Genomic DNA, 21,622 nt, shown 5'->3' with positions numbered 1-21,622 from the left:
ATAAAGTACTGAAACATTCCACATATTACTCCGCCCCTCCCCCCATTAAAAGCATCCATCCCATTCTCCTTTTTTCATATGCTTTGGCATTAAGATGGACTTTTCAATATATCCTTAAAATAATCAAATAGAAATAGGCAAAGTTGGACCAAAGATGGGAGCAAGTTTCTTTTAAATGTCACAGAAGAGCCTCTGCAATTGCAGCGATATAGAATAAGGAAAGAGGCCATCTCTTAAGTACATAGATCATTGGTAAGGCTATGATTCTATCACAGAGGTTACAGAAGTCACAGAAGCAATGACTTTCTGAGACCTCCATGATTTAAGCCAGTATTAGCTAGAAGCTGCACAATCATACCACCATCTAACAGCAGCTGGGAATTTTGGGGTTTCTCCACAGCGCCAACACAAGCGATGATGGATCAAGGAACTCTGAGCCACAAAAAGGAAGTAGGGCCCTCACCACTGCCCATTTTGTCACACATATCTTACTATATTTTAGAAGCATGCATCTGTCTGTCCTTCTGCCCATCCATCTGAGTCTGTTTGTTCAAGAAGAACTCCTAAATGGTAAGAGCTAGGACCAAACAACTGGGTATGCAGCTTCCTCTTATCACAATTTAAAGCAAGGTCAGGGTTTGATTGTGCTGGACAATGGGATGTGCCTGGAATTAGATTTTTTTCGTAAAATGGAAAGGAAGAAGTCTGGTAGAAGGGACAATTATACTGCAGAATAACCACAGGGGACTGAGGGTGCAGCAAGCAGCCAGAGATGGGGACCAGGACAGCTATTGGGCAAGCAAGATGCGGGGGTGGAGAAAGGGGCAGCTATCTATTATATATTTCAGAAAGTTTGTCTGTCTGTGTGTTTTGTTTGTCTGTATGTCTGGGGACAAGCACCCCTCCCCGGCTGTGCCCTCTGTAATGGCCATAGAGAGGTGCTTCTAACTTGGCCCCAAGCTGCAAACTGAACCTCTCATCCCTAGGCCCACTCCAGAAAAACGATTTAAATGAAGAAAAACAAAATTTGAGTTGAGGACTTGACAATGCTAGATAAATCTTCTAGTTTTTAAATAAAAATCAAAAACAGATCATGAGCTCCAGTGAAAATTTATTGCCTGTGACCAGTTGCTGACTTTTAGTAAATACAGGCAGTCCCCGGGTTACGTACAAGATAGGGAGTGTAGGTTTGTTCTTAAGTTGAATCTGTATGTAAGTCGGAACTGGCATCCAGATTCAGCCGCTGCTGAAACTGACTGCCAGTTCTGACTTACATACAGAATCAACTTAAGAACCCCAGGCGTCCCCAAGTCAGGTGCTGCTGAAACTGATCAGCAGCTGATTCCAGGAAGCCCGGGGCAGAGCAACTCTGCCTCGGGCTTCCTGTAGTCAGCGCTGGTCAGTTTCAGCAGCAGCTGACTTGGGGACACCTGGGGCGGAGCAGCTGGGGTGCTGCTGGGTTGCTCCAGTAGCGCCGCTCCTCGGTGCTACTGGACCAACCCAGCAGGACCCCATCTGCTCTGCCCCAGGGTCCAAAACAAAAGCCTGGTCTGCTGGGGGGGGGGGCACACTAGCTGCGCCACCCCCCAGCAGACCAGGGACACGGGGAGCAGAGCCGCAGCGGCAGCGGGGTGCCGCGCTGCGGCTGCAGCTTCAGTCCCGGTGCCTGTGGTCTGCTGAGGACGGTCCCCAGCAGACCACAGGCACCGGGACTGAAGCGGCAGCAGCGGCGGTTCCCCGCGCTTCTGAGGCTTTGCTCTGGCAAAGCCTCAGAAGCGCGGGAACCCGCCCGGTGCCCCTGGTCTGCTGGAGACAGTCTCCAGCAGACCAGGGGCACCGGAGCAGCTTACGAACGGGGCTCTCTCGCCCCGGAGCTCGCAGGTAGCAATCCGCCACCTCGACCTCCGGGGCGAGAAAGCCCCGTTTGTAAGTGCGGATCCGACATAAGTCGGATCCGCATAAGTCGGGGACTGCCTGTATCTATGACAAAATCTTAGCTTTAATCCTAGGGCATTTAGGAGTTCACTAAATCAATACCAACACCTTAAATTCCATGTCAAAAATCAATACACAGTGCAGAACATGAAGCACTGTGCTTACAATATTTAAAAAGATATATACATAGAAAAAAAGCTGTACTGTAGCATTGAACAAGTACCATCAATACTTCTCTTGTCCTTCTTTAAAGTTTATTCTACAACTATTTTACTGAAGGCAAATTATTTACTTACTTTGAGAGTAACTGCTGTTGCTTTGATAATAAAATCATTTACTGATACTTTAATATCATCTGCAAGAGAAAAAATAAATACAAATTATGAATAGTGGTTACCAATGGAGCTCCAGAAATTACAAACCAGACAGTTTCATGAGTGAATATTCCAGTATTTCAGTCAACTAATCTTTACTGAACAGGAACAGGACTCTAGAAAGTCTCCTCTATAAAATACTCTAGTTTATTTGTTTCCATAATGAAGTGTCAGAGAATGAGGAAGATGCTATCGGATAAAGCACTGCCTAATACACCAATGGGAATAGTATGATATGCACAGAGGCCCTAAAAAAAAAAAAAAAAACCATGACTGAAGGATAAAATTAACAAGCACATGTGGATGGTAAGACAAGCTATTAGGAGAACTGCAATTCATGAACTTTAGAACAATTTGTTTCCATTATTTTAGTTGTATTGGTGGACACGAAATGTTTATTCTGAGAAAAACTGTTCTAGAGAATTCTCTTAATTTACAGGAAAAATATCTTGTTTCCAAAGGTAGCTTATTTGCTTATTTCCATAGCTTATTTTCAAAAAATAACCTGCCATGTATTTTAAGATGAAAAAAGTGTAATCAGCTTTTAAACCAATGCTGATGTGCAATCTAGTGGCTTAACATTTCTCCTCTCCCCCATATTAACGGTTGATCCAGTGTTTTTACAAAAGCGCTGGACTGAAGAGTTGAGCAAGCAAAATCCTGTGGCTTTTCCACATAAGAACTTCCTGGACATCAACTGATTCTCTTTTTTATTAGGTTCTAATGAAAAGTTCTTGCTTTGACCCAAAGCTTTTGTACTTGTGCCCACCACTGAAGGAACTTCAGATTCAACTCCCCAGATCCAGTTTTGCCCCTACTGTGTTGATTCCTGGCCTGTTCCAATACAGGATGAGAAAGCGTTCTGTTTATAGTCAGTGTGTTGCCAAAATATCATGAAAACAACCATTTTCGCAAGATTTTGACCCAATATAGCAGAAATCTCATGGAAACAAATGATGCTGTTAAGGGATTTAGAAATTTGGTTTGATTGGGTCCCTTTGGTTCACAACTGTAGGCCCTAAACCCAAACACAAGCTCTGATCTTACTTCACCACAAACTAACCCAAGTCTGAAATCTGTCTTCACAGCATATCCCATAATTACTTGTTATTAAACTAGATTTGTATCCATCAGCAGTTATTTCAATTGAACATTAAATATGGGGGTTGGAAACTACAGTAAGGAGTACAGCCAACAGAGAATAAATTGTGCTTTTGATAGTGATCTATTAGCAAAATCCTTCTAAAACACTCTCGTTACCATGTACTGTATATATCCACTCTTTAAACTTTTACTGGCTGTGAAGAGACAAAATCATTGACGAATGTGAGAATGTGTTCTCCTCAATCACACATAGGAGGGGGTTATGTGCTAATTTCAGATGGGAACTGGAACTTAAAAAAATATGTATCAGTGAATCAAAAGAACCTTATTATACAATCTAATCCTCCCAACAGACATCATGAGCAAAACTTCATTCTGTGCCTTTGACATCACAATGCAGAGCACATCTCGACTTAACTCATTATAATGGACTTTGATTTACTTCATAAGAATGCAGGCAAAATAAATATAGAGAAGCATAGTGCTGAGTTCAAATGGGGAAAGAATGCCAGTCATTTAAAACTTCAAACTTTAAACAATGTTGATATGTCAAAACATCAAAATGATTTTTAACACGATTTCCATAAATTAACATTTTTGTAACAGTACTTTGGAAGACTTTAGGATTAAAACAGGAAGACATTTTCTTTTGCTCGAATAGCTTACAGTGAATTAATTACTAAACAATCTGTAGTTTGGTATATTGAATGTAATATTTAGCTTAAGTTTATACAGCCTTTCTCCCAGCCCCCCAAAAAAGTTACTAAGGTATTTTGCAAACTATAGCACTTTTATTATATGTATAGGCATTGTTCCACATACAACTTAAACGACGAGGAGTCCTGTGGCACCTTATAGACTAACTGAAGTGTAGGAGCATAAGCTTTCGTGGGCAAAGACCCACTTCGTCAGATGAATGTGACATGCATCTGACGAAGTGGGTCTTTGCCCACGAAAGCTTATGCTCCTACACTTCAGTTAGTCTATAAGGTGCCACAGGACTCCTCGTCGCTTTTGCAGATTCAGACTAACATGGCTACCCCTCTGATACAACTTAAACGTAGCTCCTTCTGGAATACAACCTAGCTGCTTTCTAACAAGGCGTTCTCGAGCAACACTGAACAGTTTATGACAAGAATAAAAAGGTATTTACGGATTCAACCAAACCTGTAGGCAGTGTAGTAAGTTGAGGGTCAGTAACATAAAATCAGCAGGACAGAAATCTAGCGGACAAGACTTTGGCTCAGAACTGCTTGGTTAAAAAGAAATAGTACAAGCCAGCTCAAGTATAAAGAGTGCCAAAAAGTTCCAGACACAAGTACCAAGCACAGGTTGCCAGCACATTCAAGAGGGGTTGTAATAGAATGCCTTGTTGAGAAACATCTTGGTGTCAAGCACCTCCCCACAAAAAAAGTACATACCGACGTAGGTTCAGGACTGGGTTGAAGTTGACAGCTTGATAAATAGTAAGTTGACAGTATGAACAACAGTAAGTAAGCTCCCCTTCTGAGACATAAGGGGCAGTAACCAGGCAACAGAAGTAGGCAACCTGATACGTCAGTGGTGTGTGACTTGATTGTACCTATGTATACAATTGCACCTCGAAGGGTAATCGCTGGCTGACGGGGGGGGGGGGGAGGCTGGGGGCAGAGGGGGCAGGGGGAGGAGGATGGGAGGGAGTGGCGCTAGATAGCACTTAATGGGTATTGGCACTTGCCACAGCTTACATAAGGTGTAGGGGTGCAGCGGCAACTCTGTTCGTTGACAACTATTAGTGTATGTGTATGTTGTTTGGCAATAAACCTGCCTGAATGATTTTGATCCTTAGTTGATTTGTGGTCTCTGGGGGCTCTTTCTGGAGTCTGTCGTGTTAATTGTGCATGGTTAACATGCTAGACAGGGGAGCAAACTCATGCATGCACGCAGCCAAAAGTTTATCATCATTGATGGAGAAGAGGAGCTGTCAGGAGGAACCCATTGGGACGAACCCCGAAACCCTGATTAATTACAATGACTAATGACAAGCAGAATGGGTGAAAGCTGGCCACAGCAAGATTCAGGGAGAAATTTTCAGAAATATAAGAGCATGGTATAAAAGCATTTCATTGTCTTTGATGGCTGATGAGATTTAGGTATCCAATTGCCATTTGTTCCTCTGAAATGACCCCTTTAGACTCATTCCAAATTTCTGCAGTTTTGGTGAAGTGAGCAAGTTATTTTTAGTTTAGTGTCAACTACAGCTTTGGGGGAGCAACTCGATACATGGAATACAATATGCACATACATGTATAGTAGAAAAGACTATACTGCATAGTAAAGATTACCAAGGTGAAGGGATCTGCAAGCACAGAAATTCTGTAAGCATCAACAGCAAAGGAGGCAACAGCTCTCAATACACGGGATAGTAATGTAAAGTATTTTAAAACAACCTTAACCCTAACTTGAGAGTAGTAATTTTTTCTAATGTGAACACAAGGAATGGTGCATATTGTTTAGACGGTAAAATTGCTTTCCTTCCCCTAGTGGAAAATGTCAATGGCTATATTTGTATTATATTATCTTGTGAAGTGTTTAGGAGGAGGTTATGAGAACTATATGCAGTCACTATCTGTGTGGCAGGAAAGGCACAGCTACTGATACAGAGTAGTGTAGGTTCACAATAACTATGGCATCCTCCTGCACGCATGTAAGATTTTAGAGAGTTTTAAATGCATTATCAAAAAATGCTACAGCGTGCCAGTCTAGTCTACTGTCATAGTAACTGCTGTCTCCTGAATAGCCAAGACAGCATAAATTCTTCAATTCAGGGGGGTTAAGGTTACAGCAGTTGATGCATTTGTTTGAAAATGTTTCTCAAACAGAGGAAATTAACCTGCATTTCCACAATTAAGAAATATTTGCTTAACTATAGCAAATGAATTTGGGGCTCATATTCTACTCTCCTTTTGTCCACATAACTAATTTATTATATTTATCATGATTGGTAGCATCTGCACAAGAGAGAGCCAGGATTGTACTACAATAGCCTTGGATTTTAGACTAATTCACACACATCCCCAAATTGGGGGAGATTTTTTTAATATAAAGGTGAAAAATCTAGCTTCGGTTGCTGAAATTTACATAAAATGATTTTTAGACTTAAGTTGTTTCTCTTAGACTAAATGAGAAGTTAAAACAATACAGAGCAAAACAAGATGGCAGGGTCGTCACCTTCACAGCTTCCAAAGGCAGAAGGCACTGATTGGAATTCAGACATGATCAGATATTAATGCAATGGTCTGTCCTACTTCTACAAGAGAACACCACCATTATTCTTGTTTGCTGTTGCAGTGTGTCAGTATCAAAGCTGCTTGGATTTGCAGTAAAGGCCAAGCTTACAGTAAATCAAAATCCTTTTATCATCATGCACTGGCATCTGGATGACCCCATTGGTGTGAAATATTTTTAGCAGAGGACTATATTAAGCTTTCAATTGGAATTGATGCCGCACATTATGAAAGCAATGTTTTTCATTTGAACAAAAATCTCTACCAAGCTACGCAGATTATTCTGCACTCAGACTGAACTGCTAGGTACCCATTTCCAAAAACAACCTGGGTTTGTGTCTACAGCAACTGTAATTCTTTCTTTGAAAAATCTGGCTAGAAAAATTCAGGATGAAGAAAGTAAAACTGTAAAGAGATGCAACATAGATAAATGGTAGATCTACTTAAATCATGAGGAATTTTAGTGATGAATAACTTATTTGATGATCAACTAATTGTTGAATGATATTCCTCAAGTTCTTTTTGGTGGGAATTTAAATATTTGAGATTAAAATAGTCACAGGAAAAAAGCCCAATATCTATTAAACTATCTGCAATTAATAATTTGACATAGGTACTAGTGGAAATTTTATCAAAGCCCCATTTTTTTAAAAAAAAGTGTTTTAAGCTCTTAGGAGTTTAACTCTCATTGACAGTCAAGGGGACCTAGGATTTTAAGTCACTTAGGTACTTGTGAAAAATTTACGCCAGACCCAAGACACACTTATTTAAAAAATTATATATATTCAACAGTTTGCCTTTATTATTGATATACTTTGTGATTATTTATATATTCTTTTTAATGTGTGTATGTGTATATAGACACACACACAGTTTAAACATCTATTTTTAAAATAACAGTTTGTTTCATGGCTAAATATTGCAGATCTGTCTGGGGAAAAGACTCACTGACGAACCTCAATACTTAGCTAAATGCAGTTATGATGCTCGTAACTGAACTCGACTCTACTGCCTTGGCTTCCAGTTCTTGCAAACATCTTTCCTCAGGTTATCCAGTGAGACATTACTGGAGTATGGAAAAGCATTCACTAACCAAAGCATTACACAAGGAGTAACAGTTAATTCGAGGGAAGGGTTTTGGATCGGACTACCATGTCTACATGCAGCGAGTTAATTCGGGCAACCGGCATTTTAAAATGGCGACCGGCTGCAAATATGCTAATCAAGCACAGGATATTTAAATCCTGCGCTTCATTAGCAACTTCGGTATGCTTCATTTGCCTCCCTAGTTCAAACTGGGGGGCAAGTGTAGACATACTCTTTGAGTCTTGCCAACCATTCTGGGATGGCTGGAGAAACTCTTCAAACATCTAACTTCAACCTAGAAGACACATGGAACATGAAACAGAGCAGGCTCTGATGTAAAAACAACACTCCACAGATGATCCCATCAAACTTCCCATTTCTTTGGTCTACCAAAGACACTGGATAATTATCAATTGTATTAGGACATTACGTGGAAGAAGCGCTCACCTGATGTACACATCTAGAATGAAGGATTCACCACAGTGTGAATGTGGAGACCTTTACACCATAGAACACATTGTGAACGAGTGCTCATCCTTTCATTTCCAGGAAGGATAGCAAAGACACACTCTCCTGAAGTTCTTAGAAGGATTACAGACCTTTCTATTAACTTATAAATGTTATTTCCATACTGTGTTTCCACAGGATCCCTGCCTCATTCAGTGCATAGGACATTTTATGCACAGACAGGGCTCAAGGAAAGGATCAGGGCTTTGTAATGAGGAGACTTGTCCGTAGGGCTCCTGCTTAGTTGTTGCAGAAGTTGTGTAGTGAATGAGGCAGAGGACTTCAAGAATAAGTTCCAAGATGCAATTTAAGCGTGACAACATCCCTGTGGTGATTAATGTCTTAATACTATCAGGTACCGAAGATCTTCTGCTTCTATATTCTTTAGTAGGAATCACTCAGCAAGTGATTCCTAAAGTGACTCTGAGATACTGGACAAGTTAATGACAGGGTTTGGAATAGATAATTCTGTTCCCAGTACTCTAATCCAAACCCTTTAGTAATGTAGCTCAATTATTACAGCAAGGACAAAAGTGTATATTTCATGAGATAATTAATGTTGATCGGAAGTGGCTTTATATGTAATTGCTGAAGAAATTCCATTGCGATTATTGTCCAATTCTCAAAGACAATTTTGACTAAAAAAGGAACTACGGCTTAAAAATAAATAAAAACATCTTTTATGACACTGAAGATAATTAGAATTTCAGTGGATAAATCTACCATTAGAAGAAAAAAGAAAAGACCATAAATACAAATGGAATGGATTATAAAACACCTGCCATGCATTTTCTTTAAACTTCAATGTTTTTGACCACATAATTAAACCAACATTAATGGCAGAAGGAGGACATACGGAAAGCCGCTAGAAAAACTATAGATGTCTGAGTCTTATTTTTTCCAATTATTCTGTTGCATTCTCTAAAATTTTTACAGAAAGTGTTATAAACTATGTGCTACATAAAGCATTTTTGATAAAGCATTTCCATAAGGAACCATGAAACAAAAATTATGATCTTACTTCATGAATGATTCAATACTTAAAATAAATTCAAAAAGACTGTTATAAATACAACAATACATAAATCAGAATATCACAGAATCTTTGAGACAGGAGTTTCTGGTCAGAAGCAGTGTTTTCTTTTCTGTTTGTATTCTAGCACTAAACTTACAAAAATAATGCACTAAGGGCTTGAGCCATCTGCCCCAAATCTAAAATGCAGTGCTATGTGGGCAGATGAACTTCTGTAAATTGAGGCACCTTCACTGAAGTCAAATGTCAAATATGAGTTCACATGTTAAATCTATACATGAATTAGTCTCTTATTTGTATATTGGTGGATGACTCACAATGGGAGCATGTTAATGATTTGTCTAGGTGACTGTTCAGAGTTTAAGAAAAAGTTTGTTGTTTTCTCACAATGCAGATTATCAAGAGAACATGAAGTTGTTACAACTGTTAGCAATTTCTACAAATGGAGGACAGAATACCATTCAAGGTAGCATCATTTCCAGGTGGATCAGCAGCACCAGTCTGTATTATTTTCTTTAGCCTCCTTATTTGCAACAAGTCCGATGTATTTGAAACTGTCAAGTGAAGGGCATAAAATAGAGCAAAGCAAGCTCAGATGTGTTTGTCTTCTGCTGCAGTTCTACTCAAGTTATTATTCCAGTACACTAATGAATAAGAGATAAAGTATGCTGTATACAGTACACAAACCCACCATGGCATCACAGGAGCTTCTTTCTGCCCCAAATCCACTGATACAGGCAGTTAGTGGCGCCCCCTTTCTTTTGATAGATAGCCCTGTATTTTGTGGAGTTGTTTAAAAACAGCATGAAATTCATCTATGTGCAAAGAAAAATCATATAAATATGAAGATGTTTAGTAACTAAAATACTACAGTGATAAAACTCTTTAGAGGGTATTATCAGAAATAAAGGTCACTTTAGTAAGTAATGGGCCTGAGGCAAGATGGGTGGGTAATGTGTTAAAGTTTGTTTATTGTTCTGGCTGGAAACTCCTCTTCATATTTAAATTAAGTGGTGTATAAAATGTTTTTTTGCCACATGGGTATCTTTCCTTTCTCAATGAATGGTATATATTTGTAGTCAAATATTAGTGGCCAAACTGGTACATTTTCTCATATTCAGTGCATCCTTTGAACTGTTAGACTGCTCTGCAGAGTGTGGTATTTTGATCAGTGTGAAGAAGTGCTGATCCAGTTTTTTTTAGGAAGTTAACTTGATTCTGTTATTTATATTTCCTTGCACTGGATTTTACCATATTTTTGCTCCATTTTGCAGTTTTTGATTCCCCTAGGGCTTAAAGCATGATTAAGTTTCATACCTTGTTTCCAGTGGTGAAGTTTGTATTCTAGCACTAAATTCTCCAAAAACACCAGATTACAGGTTAGATTCATATCCACCTTACAAGCCATTATGTCTCCTTGCACTAGCTAATGTTAATGCAAGATATATCCCACCAGAAAAGGCAGGCACTTTTTCTTTTTAATGTGGCCCTTGTGAATTTTGCTGGAGGAACAATCAGCTAAGGGGATACATTTAATCAGCAACTCTGGGTGCACAGTCTCCTAAATCAGTGGTGCTTATTGTGCTGCAGCAGTATCACTCTAGGCAGCTTTGTGCTGTCAAATACCCTTTAATAGGGTTGCCACCCTGGAAGATAAGCTATCACCTTCTTTGGCTGAATCTGGTCCTACAAATTGATGATGGTGATGGTAAACACAGCCAGAAAGCTTTAAAAACAACATTCTCATTCTCATGTAGCAGCATGTCTGTGTCTGTGGTATGAAGTAATGGAGAGTGTACCGATATTAAAACTGGCTCAACAGCTGAGCACATATACACAACTGATCCAAATGGTGAAAGAAAATCAGTCAAAATATTCCATTCAGAAAGCACACATCTCCATAAAAAAATCCTTGAAGAACAAAGCTGTATTTTCCTATAACTTAATAAAATACCATCCATTAAAAAAAATACGACATGGTAAAGACAATTTTTTTCTTTTAATGCAAAAAAACAACCACCCAACATTCAGAATTCTAATCCTAATTCACTTATAGGCTTGGCTGAATTTAATATTTACTTACATAAACTTGAGAGTTAAAAAAAATAAGAGGAGCTGAACTTTGCTGCTAAACTTATCGGCTACATCTAGACTGGCATGATTTTCCGCAAATGCTTTTAAAAGAAAAGTTTTCCGTTAAAACCATTTGCGGAAAAGAGCATCTAGATTGGCACGGAAGCTTTTCGGCAAAAAGTGCTTTTGCGGAAAAGCGTCCGTGCCAATCTAGACGCGCTTTTCTGCAAAAAAGCCCCGATTGCCATTTTCGCGATCGGGGCTTTTTTGCGCAAAACAAATCTGAGCTGTCTACACTGGCTCTTTTGCGCAAAAGGACTTTTGCCCGAATGGGAGCAGCATAGTATTTCCGCCAGAAGCACTGCTTTCAGACAGTAGGAAGTCAGTGTTCATGTGGAAATTCAAGCCGCCAGTGTAGATAGCTGGCAAGTTTTTCCGCAAAAGCAGTTGATTTTGCGGAAAAACTTGCCAGTCTAGACACAGCCATTGAGTCCACATTTCTGTGGGGGAGAAAAATGCAATTGTACTAATACCAAAATTAGATTTACAAAGTGACAAAGATAGATCTGCGTGCCTAGATTATCAATTTTATACAATGACGAATTAAACTTTGTATGTGATTACACATGCCTTTCATTAACTTAATTTACTATATTCATTAAAAGAAGAAGCTGTCATTGTTATCCAAACAATTTAAAACCATTTTCCCCTAAAAATAAAAAGTAAAAAATGTGATTATAATTCATGAAAGTGAGATATTTGGATATAACTTGTTCAAATTATACAAAGATCTGTCCAATGAGCTGTGGAATAATAGACTTAAATCCTCTATAGGGATCCATGACAGATGTTAATATAATGACAATTTATGTATAGCAAAGATATTACTAGGGAAAGAATGGAGTTTGCTCATCCTGGGAATTGTGGGAAAAAAATTCACATTTTGGGGGATACTAAGAAACATTTTTCCAAAGTAGTTTGATTAAGAATTATGGCAATTGTTTGTAAATCCCTCGGTAGTTGCAAAGTCATAATAAATCCTTAAGAGATGGATTAGTGAGCAGAAGGCAGACCAAAGGTGCATAGTAAATTCATTTATCTCATGACTCGAGGGCATACCAGAATGGTATAATCTTTCTGTAGGTGATATATGCACTTATTAAAATGAATAAATAAATCAAAACTAGTCCTTTAAATAGAGCACAGTAAAGAATGTGATCAAATAATAGAGCATTATATTACAGAACTACTGAGAAGTTTGGCCTCAGGCTAATGTTTCAGGTTGGCTAAACCAGAAGATAGAATTCTTTTAACATAAAATAAAAAAAATGTGATTATAGAGCAATGTCTGTCTTGGATCATGACAACCCTGTGGCCTCCGTAGTATGACATTACAGCATACTGAGTTTAAAATTTGGTTTCGAGCTAGTTAGCCTGTAGGCTTCAAGGTCTGATGGAAAGTGTTTAGATATTTTTCATATTTCAGTAATAGCATTTAAAAATAGATTATATCATGGCAGTATTCTCTCTTTAGATCATTTAAGTGGCTGTAATAACAAATATTCCTTATAATAGCCTCAGTTCTGTATCTATGGGCAACTAAAAACATCAGAGATTTTCACAAAAACAATGCAATTGTTATAATAATGAGGAGATTTTTGAGTAGGTGTATATATAGAGATTGTTAGCTTGCAACCTAATTTTTCCCTCTGCTACAAGTTTAAGTAGTTCCTTGGTAACCAGAATTAATGACTAAAGCCAGCTAATACAATAACTAGTTTTGTTCAAAGGCAATGAAAACTCTCCAAACTACATAGTTCACAAAATATAAAGAATTTCACGTCACTTGGGGTCAAAGTTGACCCTAGAAAAGCAGAAGTTCTTAAAAAAAAAAAAATCTTTGTGGATGTCAACGAGTAGTTGACTAGACAATTAACTGATAAGCTTATTGGTTTCTGTGCGGCCTCTTTATCAGAGGCAGCAAGGGGGGGAAGCAGGAGCCGGTGCTGCCTGCCCTACCTCCGCAGTACTGCTGGACAATGGGGAGCAGGGGAGGTGGCTCTGGAAGATGAGAAGCGGCCTCCGCCCATGTTACGCTCAGACTCCCATCATGGATAGAGGCTGCTGCCACCCAACAGCACCCAGTGTGTGAGGGGAGCCAGTTTTTAAACTGGATCCCCTCATGGACCGGCTCCCCCTGACTGTGAGGCAGCAGCCTGGGATGGCAAGAGGCTCCCCGGGAGTGGGGCTGGTAGCTCACTGACTGTTGGCTCCACCCCCGGGGACTATCAATTTCATGCTGTTACACAACTATTCAATTACCTGATATCTAACATCCCCTACCAACACTATGATTTTGTTTGTCAGACTCCAGTTCAGCAGGGTGCTAAATATATGTATATTGAAAAGGTAGGTGACAAAAAATTAACTGTTTTCTGATGGACAATGCAGTGCCATCAAAACCTAACATGTTTTGCTGCGATGTGTCAATTTTGATGGAAATATTTCAACTTTTGTATTTTTATACATTTAATTTTATATTATATAATAATGTTCCAGAATTATCCAAATAAACTACTGTGTCCAAACTGAAGTTTTTCCAAATTGTCAGGTTTTTTTCCACAAGACAGAAATTCCCTTTTCTAACTATCTCTAATATTTAACTTTAAGCCTATGCATAAATCACACAAATCAAGGTAAGATCTCCTACTTTATTAAAAACAACAAATTGCCTTGTGGTTATTAGGATTTTACCTCCTGTTGGTTACCATGTTCTAACAACATGAGTTAAGAACACACCTATTTCTCCCCCCCCCCCCCCCGGTGAGGACAAAACCACACAAACTTTTTAGCCATACACGATTACCTTTCATTTCTCATTAGCCTCAACAGCTTTAGGCTACCGAAGCCCAGGATTCCAATTGTGTATATTAAGAAAAACGCCATGAGATCATGGATGCGTCTACCCACATCCTGGTATGGTTTTTCAGAGACTGTGGCCTGCATTTCCCACTTACAGAAATCCAGGCTGCAGGAACCATTCAATGTGAAAGGTACCTGCTGGTGGAATATCTCAGGAAACAGTTGAGAGAGCTACAGGTCCCATTCTAGATTCAGGAAGATAGGCCACGAATTTATGAAAAAAAGAAATACAGCGTGAAGTGATTCTCCTATGAACAGAATAGCAAACATTTTTCTAAAATGATTAGTGTTTACAGGTGCTAGGCTGAGATCACAACTGGACTTTGTCTTCAGAACAACAGTACTCAAAAATGTCTGAAAATTAGGGCCCTCTTTAAAGCGATAGCAGATGCCCAAAAATTAAGGTACACAAAATCATGAGTCAATAGGACAATTTGACATGTATGCTTATTTCCATAGGAAGGGGTTTTTAAAAACAACATGCTGAATGAAATCACAGATCTAAAACAAATTAAAACAAAACCCACCCCACGATAGCTTTTATTTGATTTTAGATTTGTAAATATACACACACAAAAAATCACATCACAATAATCACCAGTCTCAGCAGAAATGGACACAAAGTGGCTGCTTAATATTGGACAGTGAAACAGGAAATGTCTTAAATGAAAACAAAGCTCTTGAAGAAAAACAAATTGTCACAGCACAGAGAAAGAAAGGTTATCTGATGCCCAGTATGGAAACTCAATACAGATTACCCCTTCTGTACAAATAGCATGGGTGTAACTAATTGTATAGCAGGTCAAGATAGTCCAGTTAGTACCAGTTACTCTTTAGGCCACTTTATTTTGAATATAAATAACATTTACCAACCTTTTGCTAGCTCTTCCCTTAGTTTCAAGACGGCCTCAAGGTCACAGTCAGTAGTAGCATATGCATGTGGCACAGTAGTTTTAGATTCTGTTAATCTCTTAGCAATAATTCTTCGGATGTTGCTGGCAGGAACTTCTGTGAATATACCCTGAAAGCGAATATTTTGCATACTAAATACAGGGAGAGAACACACACTTCTTGTTTCAGCAGAGATTAGGGCAGTAATGCTTTTCAACTGAGAGCTTTTGTTCATTTACAACAAATCTCAAATTTTTAAAAGCATTAAAGTTTAGCTAGTATTAACACATCTAAGATTAAATTTAAAAAATTGAATTTCCCAGACAGAAAAATCCTAATCAGACCAGCAAAATAGGCTATATAGATCCCAGGAAATTAACACACTGCAGTATTGTTTTATCTTGCTCCATAAAGCTGAAGTGTAACAAAATGAAGGCTGAAAAAAATCTGAATATTTGCTCCATTGCACCATGCCTGCCAGGTTTTAATCTGGATGAAACAGAGATTCTAGCCTCAGTTCTATAACATTATACAAATACTTGACTGTCAGCAAATACAGGAATTCAAGACAGGTGGTCCATACACACAGTACTGACAAGTAACAGTCTTCTTTAAAGACATTTCCATTGTCATATACATTTGGAGGGTAAAATGTTTCTTTTATCGATTTGATTTCTATTATTTTGCCCATATTTCTTTCCTATCCCTAATAAGTGTCACAGAGCAGGTCCTTTTGACCACAGCCTCGTGCGCGCATTGCCCATTCTGCCACACAAAGGCCCCTCACAGAAAATGTAGGCCGCTGACACACTGAGAAAGCATAACTTGTAAGCGCACAATGCAGCTTTCAGTGAACAGAATTTAAACTTGTAGGCATCTAAGAACAGGGAGGTGAGCATGAAAAGATAGAGCACAACTGCAAGAGATAGATAAGACGCTCTTGACCGATCCTTGAAGGTAGGGAGGTAGGCATAGGGAGATAAGATGCAACTGCCATGCACACTGACCATGCTTGCACCCAGCACTGTCCACAACGCCATCAGGCAGGCATCATGAAAAATCCTATAGGGCAATATTGCACATTACCTCATTACCAGCTTATCAGGCCCAGACAGGGAACAGACCCTAATAAGGTACCAGATATCAGGTTATGTTATAAAAGACCCTCGGCCCCTTCGTTCAGGGCGGTTCCATGTATTGAGGGCACGTGTCTTTTTGCCCAGCTGAAGGATTGATCACCCTGAGGCTACCTCCCCACCCTTCGAGTCAAAGATAGAGGTGCGCAAGTTCTGAGCATGCTCTGAGTTCTAGTGTGTCTTTACGCTGTTATCGTTGCTGGATTTGTAAGTATTGCTTAAATATATTCGTTATTGGTTTAGTTAATAGTTGAATCATGTTAATGTCATTGTGTAATTCTGTAGAGTGTAACTGAGTTCTATTAACCACACTGTGTATATTGTATAATCTTGTGTTGTGTAGTGGTGTTGTATTTAGGCCAAATATATGTGTTAGAAATAGAAACCCAGGAGTTGTTAAGTTGTAGAGATAGATTTATGACTAACTCCACCAGCTGCCCTAAAATAACCATAGAGGGGCTGTGGACGGAGTTTTTATTATCATTATATTGGCTTTGTTTTTGTATTTTTTGCTTGCATGCTGCACTGCCTTAAGCGAATTAGAGATAGTAATTTAATTTAAACGAATTATAATCACAAAGTTTGTAATCAGTTAAGTGCAGTTTGGTTCAGTTTTTCCCTCCTGTAAAAGCACTAGATAATTACTTGTTAAAAATTCATTTTAAAGTCATTTGGTTTTAATAAAAGAATCGTTTTGCTTAATAAAAAAAATCATTTGTTTCACCATCATCCAGTAGTTTTCACTGGGTAGTAGGCTTTAACCTCTGGGGGCTCCCATCACATCACCGAACCAAGTAGCGACAATAAGGAACAAGACAACTGCAGTTTACAGAGTACTGATATAGAAATTATTCCAAAAATATCAGTCCTAGTTCTCAGCTGATAAAATCAGCATTGCTTTTTTACAGCAGCTTGGGGGGCTAAACAGTTCTGCTGCACCTTTATTTTAGTGGAAGACTGTTAGTGGAAGCTCTGTTGAGCTATCGATTTTTCTGTCTTCTCAGTGGTTGCTTAAGACAGGTTTCATGGTACATCTCTCCTCTTTGTCATCTACCTGCCTCTCCTGCCGAATTTATTCACTTATCACAATTCAGCATTCCCAACCTTTTGATGAAAAAGAATGATATTGCAAGCAATTCCTCACAATCAAACACAGTGTGTTTTGATACAGCTGCAGACAAAGCACCATTTTCTGAAAAAAAATATTTAGGCCTAGAATTTTATTACTTTTTTACCCTTACCAAAAAATCTACAACATTTTGTGTGGTTCATCATAGAACACCAAACATTCTATAACTCTTATAAACTATCAACAGGTACCAGACCTGAACCTACAGCTCTACTTCAAGGTTGGTTCTAGAACCAGAATGGTCTAGTTTCACAGACCTTATATGGAAACATTCTGGTATGGTGGAATTCTCCCCACTCCATATAATAGATCTTTCAATATTTCTGCCATTTCGAGTCAAACTATTCCAAGAAAGGCTCACAAGATTTTGATGTTTTAAAACACAAACATTTATATTTACTGAGCCCCAATCCTCTAACTCTTGCCAAATCCCACTCCACATGCATTTTTAATCTATACTTATAGAATTTTGAATTTATGTGCCTTTTATTATTCAAAGACTTCAAGGGTTATACATATAATCAGATACACGTATTGTATATTGTACCTGTTGAGGAAACCTAGCCATTATGGCCTTATATACTCTGGGGGGAGGTAAGGTTCTAAAAAGGGAGATCAACATTGATAAAAAAGATCACTTGCGCTCAACTGACCTAACAACTTACAATGTGCACTTTGTCTTTATGAGGTTTGATATATAGCTGGGTCATGCTAAATGAGTTAAAACTGTGTGGTTTTCAGTCCAGTTAAAGTAGCTTAATTGTATTAATTCAATTGGGGAGAAACACCTTTTTCTGAGCATATATAAGGACTGAGAAGTTAAACTGCATAACTAAATTCACAGTGAGATAGAGTTAGAATAAAACCCAGGAATTCTAAATCCCAGCTCCTTGTCTCCAATTGCTAGATAATACTGACTAAAACGAAGTTCAGCATATTGTCATTATTCTTTTTCTTTAAATAAAAAGATGAGGTGTTATGAAGTTTTAACTGAATGCAAGCTGTTACTTTAACAGAAATATTACCTGAGCTGCAGGCTGACCAGGTATAGAAATTGGTGGAAATGTGGGCCGCGGATAAACAGAAGACACAGTTGTTGCTTGTGGAGCCAAAGGCACTACGGTAAGCTGAGGAGGGGCTGGGGAAACTACAGGTCTTGATTCAGCAGCTTTGCTCTTCTGTTTCTGTTGCAGAAGATTGAGTGCATCCCTGTTGATTAAACAATAATATGAAAAAATGATTACAAAAGACAAAGCATAGCAGATACACACAAAACATGAAATACAGTATTACAGTTTCAAGAGTCAACTTTAATTAGCCAGGAACTGCTCACAAAATTCTGGATATTAAACTAGAAATTAAAAGGCAATTATATTTTAATCAATAATAATTTTCAAACTGACTACTCCTAGGAGCAGGAAAAAATGCCATAAATGTTTATAGATTATTCACCCCTGCCATGTTAGGATTTAAACATGCAGCAGCACAAGACAGTTGAGAAACAGAAGTATGTTTATCATCTTTAAAAGACAACAGTAGCTAAACTATACTGGGGATTGTATTGCCAATTCTTAAGAAGAAGGTGTTATAGGAGTAGACGGGACAGGCATTCAGATTATATTTGGGACACAGGAAATAAAACCTGTTTCGTTTATTCTACAATAAATGATCAGACATAACTGAATTAACTGTGAACAATGAAAAACAAACTATCTATAAATAAGGCTAAAATTAGGTCATGGAGAACACAGTATCGGTGATTTCCAGAGACCACTGTGACATTTTATGCTGTAGCCCTGGGGCACTGGGACTGGAAGTGTCAGCCAGCAGGAGCCCCTGCAGCTCCCAACCCCCCGTGGGCTCAACACTTGTTTATTTTTAATGTAATACCCCATTGCTGATAAATTAAAGGAAAATAATAGCTACTATTTTTATATGTTCTATAAAACATGTACTATTGTTTGCTGGTTAGCTCGGACACTATTTCAACAGTTGCATTAACATCCTTCATGCTGGTGTACAAAAATGCTTTGATACACACTGTTGGAATGAAGTTGTTATAGGATCAATAACAATCAACCAGAAACATTATTTGTTGATGTGCCTATGCACAACAGGTTAAGCTAAGGAAGCAATTTCACCCTTAATAAACAATTTACTTACTCTTGCAAATTTAAAAAAGTCACACATTGAATGGCATTGCTTTAAAAAAAAAAATCAAGCATTTGCTATTTAATATAGGCCCTGTACTAGAAGAAAAATTTTAACTGAATAAATTTTTTTTTTAAATGTAGATGTTTTTCCTGAGAAAATGCTCACAAATCAGATACAAAAAGACATTAGAAAATTATTTCTGCTTTTTAACATGGCAATAATAAGTATTAATTAATAAACATCTGGTTATTTTCATATTATTGACTCAGATTTTAACTGTCCAAAAACATAAAACTATTAGGATAACAAGTCTTTATTTTTCAATTTGAAAATTCATTTAGAAGTCTTTAAATCCTATACATGCAACACATTAACTTTCTTAATACAAAAAGTATGCAATTCAACTGGTTAATAAAAAGATATGGTGGGGAAACAGTTTATGAATGTCACAGGGTACAGGCTGGACCTCCCTGGTCCGGCACCCTCAGGACCCAATTGGGCCCGAACCATGGAGTTGGACAGACCAAGGGAGGTCAAGGGTCCCGTCGCAGTTGTCAACACGGCTCCCTGCTGAGGCTGCCTGCCCTGCTGCATCCTGCCCCTGACCATGCCAGGCCTGTGTGGGGCTACATTCCCCACCACACCAGGCCTAGACAGGAGCTGGCCCTGCTGCTGCAAGGCCAAACTGGTGCTGTGCTCCCCCTTCCCCATGATGCCAGCTTGGGTTGCGTGCTCGGCTGCCAGCTCTACTGCCTCCAGCCCCAGATAGTGCTGCACTCGCCACTGTGCCTGCCCCAGCTGAGGCTGGGCTCCTGGCAGCCAGCTCCGCTTCCTACACCCCTGGCCAGGGCCATGCTCCCCACCACACCAGCTCAGCCCAGGCTGCGCTTCTGAACCTGGCCAACTGGGCCTCTCTGGTCCAGCAATATCCAGGATCTGGCATATTGCCGGACCAGAAAGCACTGGATTTTAAAAGTTCAACCTGTATAATTAAAACATTCTTAAGATGGAGGCCTGCAAATAAAGCAGATCGGGGGACACCAGGCATCTCATATCAAACTATGAAAGTATTTTTTTTTAAATGAAGTTAGCAGCAACCCTGCTTTTAAAACCCTTTTTTAAAATCCATTAACACAGCACAAAGAAAGGGAAGAAAATCTTAAGACAGGTAAACGTAATGTCAAAACTGCAAGTATTCATTGGTAAGCACACATTTTCCTTCCCACCACAAGTAAAAAAGTAATTGAATATTCCTTGTCAAAATTGTTACTGCATGGAGTCCATATAGACTGGCAACTCAGTGTTACACTTCACTTCACCACTGTAATAAGATGGCCCAGATACTTAGAAATGTGCAGCCTTTCAAATTATATTTTCAGAGTCTCCATGTGAAGTACTAATTTAGCAGAAGCTCAGATTTAGGAAGTTCTCTGCATAATTTAGACACCTTTTGTTCAACTGCAATTGCCTATTTGTACATTTTACATTTTAAATAGACATATTGAAATAGAATATTCTAAAGAATACCATTTAGAGGGCTCAATTATGCAAACTTTACTAAATTAACAAAACCTTGCAGTATGTGGTTACTATTAAGGAGAACTCTAGCATCATTAGTTGTGGCTATATAGTACTGTGCTGTTCCTCAGCCACCTCAATGTCCAGAGAACAAGGAGAGACAGAAAAAACAGGCCAGGTTTACAATTAAATTGCTACAGTTGCATGGCTTCATGCTGCAGCACTTCAGTGTAACCATTCATTACAATCGGAAGGTTCTCCTGTTACTATAGTTAATCCACCTCCCTTAGAGGAGGTAACTTGCTTGCCAGAATAATTTTTCCATCAGCTGACTGCTGTCTACATGGGGAGGAGGTTAAGTACATTTAATTACGTTGCTCAGGGTTGTGGATTTTTTCACTTAACTTTTTTAGTGTAGATCTGGCCTCAAAGGAAGAAAGATGGTCAAAGAGTGTTAACATTTTGATAGAGAAAGGAAAATGGAAGTTTTAAGA

General features: G+C 38.8%; 1 protein-coding gene across 2 annotated transcripts in view; it reads right to left on the bottom strand.

Moving 5' to 3' along the window:
• The window catches only part of PDHX (pyruvate dehydrogenase complex component X), a 103,911-nt gene that overhangs the window by 21,485 nt on the left and 60,804 nt on the right, over positions 1–21,622 (bottom strand). For both annotated transcript variants that reach the window (XM_075927468.1, XM_075927469.1), the window contains 3 exons: positions 18,482–18,665; positions 15,174–15,321; positions 2,232–2,290 (listed from right to left, as the gene is read on the bottom strand). In XM_075927468.1, the coding sequence (XP_075783583.1) occupies positions 2,232–2,290; positions 15,174–15,321; positions 18,482–18,665 (391 nt within the window). The remainder of the gene's footprint in view (positions 1–2,231; positions 2,291–15,173; positions 15,322–18,481; positions 18,666–21,622) is intronic.

Source organism: Pelodiscus sinensis, chromosome 4, assembly GCF_049634645.1.
Source record: "Pelodiscus sinensis isolate JC-2024 chromosome 4, ASM4963464v1, whole genome shotgun sequence".
In the NCBI taxonomy this organism is placed as follows: Eukaryota; Metazoa; Chordata; order Testudines; family Trionychidae; genus Pelodiscus; species Pelodiscus sinensis.
This window is presented reverse-complemented; position numbering and strand designations above follow the sequence as displayed.